The 9,750-nt window shown below is 52.5% G+C and overlaps 4 protein-coding genes across 4 annotated transcripts in view; 2 read left to right on the top strand and 2 right to left on the bottom strand.

Moving 5' to 3' along the window:
• Positions 1–851: 851 nt before the first annotated feature.
• On the bottom strand, positions 852–1,724 carry SEPMUDRAFT_53657 (uncharacterized protein; the record flags this gene model as incomplete). The annotated part of the gene is made up of 1 exon (XM_016909269.1): positions 852–1,724. A coding segment is annotated over one exon (873 nt), but the record flags the coding sequence as incomplete, so codon positions are not given.
• Positions 1,725–2,685: 961 nt separating this feature from the next.
• SEPMUDRAFT_152155 (acyl-CoA oxidase) lies at positions 2,686–5,152 on the top strand. Its single transcript, XM_016907275.1, has one exon. It carries the CDS (start codon positions 2,751–2,753, stop codon positions 4,860–4,862), a length of 2,112 nt encoding a protein of 703 aa, XP_016756630.1. The 5' UTR covers positions 2,686–2,750; the 3' UTR covers positions 4,863–5,152.
• Positions 5,153–5,465: 313 nt separating this feature from the next.
• On the bottom strand, positions 5,466–7,551 carry SEPMUDRAFT_152154 (delta-aminolevulinic acid dehydratase). Its single transcript, XM_016907274.1, has one exon. It carries the CDS (start codon positions 6,785–6,787, stop codon positions 5,645–5,647), a length of 1,143 nt encoding a protein of 380 aa, XP_016756629.1. The 5' UTR covers positions 6,788–7,551; the 3' UTR covers positions 5,466–5,644.
• Positions 7,552–9,481: 1,930 nt separating this feature from the next.
• SEPMUDRAFT_94224 (formate/nitrite transporter) overlaps positions 9,482–9,750 on the top strand; it is a 1,817-nt gene continuing 1,548 nt past the window's right edge. Inside the window, exon 1 of the mRNA XM_016910631.1 lies at positions 9,482–9,694. Within this exon, the coding sequence (XP_016756628.1) occupies positions 9,488–9,694 (207 nt within the window). The 5' untranslated portion in view covers positions 9,482–9,487. The remainder of the gene's footprint in view (positions 9,695–9,750) is intronic.

Raw genomic sequence — 9,750 nt, 5'->3', positions numbered from 1 at the left:
ACACACACACACACACACACACACACACACACACACACACACACAAGTAAGAAAAACAACAAAAAGAAAAACAAATAGATAGAAATTGATATGAATTCATGAATTCCTTCTCCTTCCTAACTAACTAGAATCCGACGAACGAATGGGTATCTCGCTAGAATGAACAACACATACACACACACACACACACACAACCCTCTGTACATATTGTTGGTTTACATAGTCTCGCTCGCACTTTATTTCTTTTCCAAAAAAAAGGAAAAACAAAAACAAAAACCTCAATAATCAGCTTGATGTAAATCCTTCGTCTCCACTCTCGCAATCCCTTTGTACATGTCATGCCGGTCGATGGTGCCTGGTTCCTTGGCAGGCCGCAACACCAGAGCAGGACTCGCCAGTGGTGTATCCACCACCACACCTTTGCCAAACGTCTCGACGACGACATGGGGAAGAATGGCATCGTCGTTGGTGCCCTCGCTGGTGTGCGTGTCCATTTTGGCGAGACGATTCCGCAGGTCCTCGTCGATGAAGGGAGGCTGGATCGTGGTATCGATGGATGTACTGCGTAGGCGTGCCATATCGGGGCCCGCGTCGGAATGAGAGCGAATGGGCTCGAGAGAGGTGTCGTCTGGTCTGGTGGTAGGGCCACTGACGCTGTGGCTGTGGCTGTGGCGTGTGGCTTCGTGCTGGGACCCTTTTTTGTGGTTGAATGACCGGAAGAGTTTGAGAAGAGCGGGGCGTTTCTTGACTTTGGCGTGATGGTCATTCGTTCCACTCGTCGCCTTTTCTGAAGCAGCAACGAACAACTTGGCATGCTCTTTCGACGTGATGGTAGAAGAAGACATGGCGAGTTCTCGTGTCTCGCGACTGATATTGTCTAAAGCTTGCTGGATTGCCACCAAGTACTCGGGATAGTCCTTGGAGCAGATTTCCTGCAACATGCGCAGCTTGGATATATCCAGTGCCGTCCGTGCGCGATCGGGAATCACATGCCAACCAAAGATTCGAATGTCCATGCGCATGGCCCGGTCGACCTTGTCCTTGACATCGAGCAAGTTGATCAAATAGTCGACCTTTTCTTGCGTCAGGTCAATGAAGTTGCCAAACTTGTGGATATCAGCAATCATCCAAGATGTGTAGACCAGCGATTGGTTCCGCCTCGTGTTCAATTGTGCGACATCCTCTGCCACCTCCTTCAGTAGCTCGTGCTTTTCCCGAAAGCTTTCCAACCTGGTTGTGTCCATGGCCTGCTCCAAGATAGGACCAATCTTCTTGGGCGGCTTCAAGCCAAATTTGGCCATCATTTCCTCTCGCGTGCTGCTAGAGGAGCGGTCGACAATGGCACTGAGGGTCTGTTCGATGGTGGTCCGGAGATCAGGCTCGTCTAGCCTGGGATCGCGCGCATCGAAGAAGGTCGGCTCGGCGAGATCGGGATAGGCCATGCTGGGGTTCTTGGGCACTGCTTTGGTGGTGACTTGGGCGGGCGGCGATGCAATGCCCACCACGGATCCCCATATCAGCAGTCGAGCCTGCTGGAGGCCCAGACGAGTCAACAACAGCTGCTCGGCCTTGTTCCATTGTTGGCTGGGATGTATCAAGCCAAAGGCCTCGACACAGCTGCTGAACAGACTGGCAAGGGCAATGGCTCCGGCGAGGTAGGCTTCGTTCTGTGGACACTCGAGCTGTTCAACGTGGTCGGAATTGATCTTGTCGTTGGCCGACATGATGCTTGCGATTCTCCTTGGGACCTGTGAGTGTGAGATCAAAATGGCCGGTCAGGTACAACAAGTCACGTCGAAGCGGGGGAGGATAGGACAGAGATTTTGCAATGGTGGCACTACGAGAAGAGTCCCGAGGCGAATGACATGTAGATACAGTAGTTTAGTACATGTAGTTAGGGCCGAAGATGGGTGATCAGCAGACTGCAGTGGAAGGCGAAGTCGCATGAAGCAATTGGGCCATGGCGCAGATCTTGTAGCGGAAGAAGCCAGTGCAGCGCTTAAATTGGTTGGTTGGTTGGTTAGTTGGGTACTTGAAGGGAAGTACTGTACAGGCTGGCTGGATTGTTGGCTGATTGTTGGCTGGCTGGTGGGCGAGCGGGGGGGGAGGGCACCGAAAATGGAGAATTTCTTTCTCGTCACGGCGTGCGTAGTAAGGTACCTGAGACTGAGACCTGCGAAAAATGCCTGAGGTATTTAGCCGGGCATGGAGAATGAATGTGCCGGTGGGCATGGTGGTTGGCCTGGACTGGCCGATTAGTACTTCCTCGTCTCAAAGCAGGACATAAATGGGCGCAAACAATGGAAAGATGCAGAAAGAGATATCAGATAGCACCTCCTCTTAGTGAATGAATGATACTTAGGTCAGTTAGCATGTAGGAGGTCAGGTAGTGTGAGTGATAATACGAGGCGCCATGGTAGGAACAGGGACATGCAAAGGGCCCAGTCTTGTTCTTGTTCCTGTTCCTGTTCCACGTGACTCTTCCTCTTCCACGTTATCTAATCAGTCGCGGCATGATCCGTCCGGGCGCGGCCGTGACTACGTGACGTACTCCATATGCATTTGAGCCTCGGCTGGTCCATCTCTTACTGTACCTTGGGCCGTGGATCTTCTCGGTCTGCGTCTCAAGTGTCGGGATCTACTTCTTACTACTTATCCTCCTCTTCCTCCATCCTCATCCTCTCTAGACCATCTCACCACCGCCACCACCTTCTCCACCTCCTCCTCTTCCTCCTTCATCCTCCTCCCCCATGGCCGCCGAGATCCCGCAATGGGTCAAAGACCTCAAGCCATCCGAGCCCCAGGGCGTTGACATTCTCGCCCAAGAACGCAAAAACTCTCCCATCAATGTCGCCCAGCTGACCGACTTCCTCCACGGCAAGGAAGCCCTCGATCGCAAGCGCAAGATCTTGAGCGTGCTGCAGTCCGAGCCCGTCTTCAACAAGGATCAAGACTACTTTGATGGACGAGTCGACAAGTGGGAGAAGGCGTTGGCCCGGTCAAAGAGACTGACTACAATTGCCCTGAACAACAACTGGTCCGACTTGGACCGACGGGTCGCCAATGATCTGATCAGTGAGCCCTTGCCCTACGCTCTCCACGAGGGCATGTACTTGGTCACCATCCGAGGCCAAGGCACACCCGAGCAGCAGAAAAAGTACCTGAAGCCTGCCGAGGAGTACCGACACATTGGATGCTATGCACAGACAGAGCTGGGCCACGGCTCGAACGTGCGTGGTTTGGAGACTACTGCCACCTGGAATGCAGATGACAAGACCTTTACCATTCACTCGCCACATTTGACTGCATCGAAATGGTGGATCGGATCTCTTGGACGGACCGCCAACATGGCGTGTGTCATGGCACAGCTCATCATCAACGGCAAGCCCTACGGACCACATCCCTTCATCGTCCCCATCAGAGATCTGAATTCACACCAGCTGCTGCCCAACGTCTACGCTGGTGACATTGGCCCCAAAGTCGGCTACAATACCATGGATAACGGCTACCTTCTCTTCAACAAGGTCAAGGTGCCACACGACGCCATGATGGCACGCTTCTCCGCTGTCGACCCCAAGACGAGCAAGTACATTCGGCCTGCCTCTCCCGCTCTTATCTACGGCACTCTCACGTGGGTTCGTAGCACCATCGTGTTGCAGTCGGGAAGCACACTTGCTCGCGGTGTCACCATCGCCACTCGCTATCTCGCAGTCCGTCGCCAGTTCCAAGATCGTGATGCACCGCAGTGGGAGAAGGGCGAGAATCAAACTCTCAACTACACCATGGTCCAAGCACGACTCTTCCCTCTTCTCGCCGCCACTTTCGCCCTCCACTTCACCGGCAAGGGCATGATGAGACTCTACGAAGCCAACCAGAAGAACATGCAAAAGAAAGTCACAGACCAGAACAACAAGCGCTCAGCCGGCCCAGAGGAGACTACCCCTGGCTCCGACCTCCTCGCCGATCTCCACGGCACATCCTGTGGTCTCAAATCCCTCTGCTCCTCCACTGCAGCCGAAGGTCTCGAAGTCTGCCGTCGCGCAATGGGAGGCCACGGTTACTCCGCCTTCGCCGGTGTGGGCAGCTGGTACGCCGACTACCTGCCTACCGTGACGTGGGAGGGAGACAACTACATGTTGACTCAACAAGTCGCCCGCTACCTCCTCAAATCCGCCCGTTCCGTCCTCAAGGGCAACGAACCCAACAACGACACCACCGAAATCCTCTCCCACTACCTCAAACGCCAAGACACCGGCTCCGCCTTTGACGTTCTCGGAAAAGACGAAGACCTCGTCGCCGCATTCGCCTGGAGATCCTCTTTCTTCACCTTTGCCGCCCTTCGCGCACGTGACGAAGACAAGAAATCGTGGAACTCCCTGCTGGTCGCATTCTACAACCTGAGCAAAGCCCACTCGCAATACCTCGTCGTCAAGAACTTCTATGAGACCTTGCAGTCCACCACCAACGAACTCGACCCCGAAACCTTGGGCCTTATGCACAAGCTCTTCCGCCTCTACGCCCTCAACACCCTCGTCTCCGAGTCCTCCGAATTCTTCACCTCGGCAGCCTGCACCACGGCCCAAATCCGCCTCGCGCAACAAAAGGCCCTCTTGCAGCTGTTTGAGGAGATTCGTCCCCATGCCGTCAAGCTGGTGGACTCGTGGGATTTCCCGGATTGGCAGCTGAACTCTGCGTTGGGCAAGTACGATGGCAAAGTGTACGAAGACATGTTCTATCGCGCGAGTGTTCTCAATCCTTTGAATCACAAGGTTGCGAACCCGTACCCGGATAGTCCGGTATTGTATCGAAATGATGCGCAGAGTAAATATGCGAACATTTTGAAAGATAAGGCGAGGCTGTAGATTTCTTTCTTTTTGGGGCGGGGAGCTGCAACCAAAATGGAAAAGGAAAACACAGGATACAGGTTGGAAACTATATATATATACCTGATACAAATGGTGGTTCCATCGGCGTGGGCTGCCACATGGAAAGGAAAGGAAAGGAAATTTGTATGATTTGTTTTATAAGAAGGGTGGGCTAGGCGTTGTTCAATTTGATGATATGGATTCGATGTACCCTCGACTCTCGAGGCTCCTCCACTCTGTAGATACAGTAGATGAAGACGAACAATCGACAGATGATGATGATGAAGAAGAAGATTTCCAGTCTTGCAGATCTACCAGGTAGGGTTGGTAGGTTGGTGGTCTCTCTTTCTCTCTCTCTCTCTCTCTCTCTCTCTCTCTCTGTGTGTGTGTGTGAGTGTGAGTGTGAGTGGTATAGATGAGGAAAGTCCGCAAACTCGCTCTTTCCCATTCGACACATTCTTATGTCTGGTTTCATAGGCAAGGTAGTATGCATAAGCGGGATATCTTGGGATAAAAACGACAATTCAAAAGTACCTGAAGTCGTTTTTGAAGAGTACCTTACCTTGGGGAGAAAAAAAAATAAAATATAAAAGAAACTGGGTATTTTGCACGCTGTATATATGTATCAGGTAGAAAGAGTCATCTCATGTCTCTCAACTCCTGAGTAATGAAAAGGAAAAAAAAGTTACAGGTAAGGAAGAGTCATCTCATGTCTCTCAACTCCTGCAGTAATGGAAAAGAAGAAGAAAAGACATCAACAACAACAACGTCTTCCGTTATCACGTCTCCAGCCAGTCCAGAAACTCCGGCGTAAAGTACGACACGACAATCGTTGCGCCCGCTCGCAAAATGCCCTCTGTAGCCTCGAATGCCATAGTCTTGAGATCAAACACACCAGCTTTGGCAGCCGCGTGAATCATCGCATACTCTCCGCTCACATGGTAGGCCGCGACGGGCATGTTTCTGCCGATTTCTTTGGCGTCGGAGATGATGTCGAGGTACAGCGTTGCGGGCTTCACCATGATGATATCTGCTCCCTCGCTGATATCCCGCTCAATGGCCCGCCTAGCGAGTCCTCGTCCGCCCGGTGGGAGTTGGTAACATCTTCTGTCGCCGAAGCTGGGACATGAGCCTGCTGCGTCGCGGAATGGTCCGTATAGGCATCCGCTGAATTTGGCCGAGTAGGACATGAGAACTACTCGGTGTGCCATGCCGGCCTCGATGAGCTTCAGCTTGATGGCGCGGATGCGGCCATCGTTCATGTCGGAGGGTGCTACGCAATGGGCGCCGGCTTCTGCGTATGCCATTGCCACATCAGAGACACGATCGACCGACAGAGCGTTGTTGAGGGTGCCATCCTCGTGCAGAATACCGCAGTGTCCGTGTGTGGTGTACTCGCACAGGCACACGTCCGCGGTGATGAACAGTTGGGGAAACGCTCGCTTGATCAAGCGGATTGCAGAAATGACGGGACCTTGCGGGTCATCTGCCGCTGTACCCAGCGCGTCCTTTGCCGTCGGTATGAGAGGTACACCGAACAAGATGACGCTCTTCAATCCTTTGGCGACAAGTGGCTGTAGGAATGATTCCAATCTGTTCAAGCCCATGCGCTTCTGATTTGGCAAGCTGGCAATGCTCGTCATCTCATCTGCGTCGTCTGTGATGAACAATGGGTAGATGAGCATGCTCTTGGTCAACTGTCGCTCCGCCTGCCATGCTCTTGCCAATGGGTGTGAGTAGCCGCCGTGGAGCTGGCTCGAGATATCGCCGCTGATGCTCACACTCGTCGCCGCGGTCGAGGCGTAAGATCGGGCTCGGGAGTAGGTGGAGCGGGCATCTTGTGTGCTGTGTGTTCTGATCGTGTGGTCGGAGTTTGGTCGTTCGCGGCGCGAGAGATCGTTGACGAGGTTGGAGAATGACATGGTGGCGGTGTGCGAGTGAGGTGAGTGTGTGATTCGGCCGTCGTTTGGTGGTTCTTGCTGAGTCTTCGTGAGAGATGCCCCTCTTATGTTCCACCTGCGATTCTAGCCGCGGCTGAGTACGATTCCAAATGTCGACTGCGTGAACGCGAGGGCTGGCGGGCAGATCAGGTTGTGGAGGGAGCAGCGATCGAGGTGAGCGACGATGACAGTTGCGCGCGCAACAGAGTGTTTTCCTTCAGATAGACGACTGGTGTTGGAGGTGGAGTGATTGACGTTGACGTCGGGTTTTGTGGTTCTCGAGGAGGCAAGAGGCAATGCAGGTCAGCGTTGGAAGCGTTGTCATCATTGGCTGAATGTCGCAATGCAATGGCCGAGCTCGGACTGGCGACTTTCGGCTTCAACTTCTTCCGGTGCATCTCCGCTCTATGGAAGACATACCTGAGATTATTATTAATTATTGCGAGACTGCAAGCAAGGACCTAGAGAGCGACGTGAGGACAGAAGATGCCATGGTCCGAGACTGAGCACAAGCAAGACACCTACATGTGCCTACACCAGGGAGCAAGAGAGGATCACAGCAGGAAGAGTCGAACGGGACGCACAGCATGAGGTTTGACGTTGACTCTGACCGGGTGCCTCCACAGCGACCATAGGTATGTGGTGTTCTTGGATCAATAAGGTAGCGACGCTCTAGCAGGATCACCAACATACCTCTCTGGCCTACCGTTGTTGAAGCCGCAGAAGGCAGGTTCACCCGATGGAAACAGAGACTGCATCTCTCCACTGCTCCTTTTACTACTGCTCTGGCCTGAATGCGGTCAACATGCCAGCCAATTGACCAAGTAAGCGCATGTCCCGAGGTGCCTATGCCTCACCTGGTAGTGGGAACTGGGGTCATCAACTCGATCGAACCAAGTCTGTTGCTCAAGCGTAATGGAGATATACGGCTTGCTCGTCCCTGGGATGGGTCTCCTTCTGCGGACTGACTGCTGCTCACGGCAGAACTCTAGACGGCGCTCTCCTCCATGGCACTTTCACTGGGATTCATTCGAGCGTCTCCCGCCTCGGGGCTTCTGATCACATCTCTGACCAAGTTCTCATCGGAATGATGTCGCTACTGGAGAAGACTGAACAGTCAAACAGTCCGGCCTGGTCTGCTGACACCAATCCTCAATCGTGCTCATCGGCCTTCGGTCTTGGCACGCGATCCGGCATACAAGTAGCCACTCGAACACTGTTCGAATTGCTGTCGTACGATGAACCACGGCCGAAATTGCAGGTCCTTGGAAGGAAGGCTACCACTCTCAGTTCCGGCCAATGTTTCGCCGAATGTTGTACGCAACATTGGAAAAAAAAACACCTCAGATCCAGGCCGGTCCCAACTTCGATACATATGGCAAAGCTTCAAATGACACTTGCTCCATATCGTCGTAGTGTTGCGCATTTCGCGCCTAGCTCGGAATCCATCATCCATGTACTGCCGACTCCTGAGTCCTGTTCCATTTGACGCTCGGATGGAAGGAAGCAAAGATGGAACACGGTTTGCGTGGCCTGCTAGGAGGTAGAGTGAGTAGTGCAGCTGTCACCAAGTTATTCCTGATAGAGCTGTGCTTCCAACTACATAAACTAGCATATGCGGAAAGTTTCGCAGCCGCGGATGTGATTTTTCTGTCAGATCTGCTAAAAATGAAAGCAGAGTTTCGATGTTATCTCTTGGCGACTATCTTGGCAAGATAACAGACCGAAGTCCGACCACTCACCTGTGACAACTTCACCTCTGCACTTCTCAAAACATGACCCATTGCGACAATGGCGTTGTTTAGGGGAGGGGGAGGAACATAGAAAAGAAGCTCTTATCACACGCTTTGAGGCTGACTGTTCAAGCTTCTTCCTGCGTTGGACTATACACCTACACACTCACCATTGGCCATTGGCCATGAAGGGACGCCTCATGGAAAGAGGCAAAAAAAAAAGACTAAACATCCTATCCTTGCCCTGGAATTGGCAGTTGCTTGGAGATGGTTTTAGCCCCCAGCGCCGTCACAATTTAGATCGAACACACATGTCATTTCTTTGAATGTACCGTGTGAAGTCGGATCAACACGCTGTATTCCTTCCGTTTGTGCCCTGCACTGCACTGCCCTGCCATGCCCTGCCTTTTTCCATCATCATCATCATCATCACTACTAAGGTACGTATAGGCAGAGTTTCCCACCCGCATTCTCTCCGCAACCCATGGCCCACCAGTCGATCATCAAACTCCCGTTTTTGAAACTACTGCAGTCAAGACTGTTAAGTTTAGGGGAATATGAAATTATTTCCTTGAACGATGGACGAACGAACGATGGATGAGAATATAATGCCGCTCTACCGTTGAGGCAGACGTGGCAGGCAGGCAGGCAGGCAGCAGCAGTAATCTTGTGCGTGTGTTGTAAGAGATATAGGAATCATACACGTCCTTTTCTGTCCTGCCTTGGCTGTTCTACCTCTTCTTCTTCTTCTTCGTCTTCTTCTCGGTCTTCTCCTTTCTCCTTGTTCAGAGTAGAGATATCTCTCATCTTTCTCAGCATCCTATCCTCCACAAAAATAACCTCCCCCCTCGAGAAACCAAAGAGACCAAACCCCCTCTCCACGAAAACCATGTCTCTCCCCCATCATCTCCCCCATCATCATCATCGACAACAATATACCAACGTCGTCATGAACGCCTACTCCCCCAAAGAAACCATCGAACTCTGCGGTCGCGCAGGAACCGCCAAAGCCAACATGCGCATTGACAAAATGTTCTTGTCGTCGGTCATGGCGGGCATGTTGTTGGCTTTTGCGTGTGCGGTCTTGTTGAGTACGAATACGGCGCCGTGGTTTCAGGATAATGCTCCGGGGTTGATAAGGACGGTGGCTGCTTTGGTGAGTTTTCTTATGTTTTTGTCTTTCTTAGGAAGGAAGGAGGGGGGGGGGGGGTC

Source organism: Sphaerulina musiva (genome assembly GCF_000320565.1).
Source record: "Sphaerulina musiva SO2202 unplaced genomic scaffold SEPMUscaffold_12, whole genome shotgun sequence".
NCBI lineage: Eukaryota > Fungi > Ascomycota > Dothideomycetes > Mycosphaerellales > Mycosphaerellaceae > Sphaerulina > Sphaerulina musiva.
This window is presented reverse-complemented; position numbering and strand designations above follow the sequence as displayed.

What these genes read in the sequence shown, in the direction of transcription:
- SEPMUDRAFT_152154 (XM_016907274.1), bottom strand. Translation starts at nt 6,787, where the DNA reads ATGTCATTCTCCAACCTCGTCAACGATCTCTCGCGCCGCGAACGACCA.
- SEPMUDRAFT_152155 (XM_016907275.1), top strand. Translation starts at nt 2,751, where the DNA reads ATGGCCGCCGAGATCCCGCAATGGGTCAAAGACCTCAAGCCATCCGAG.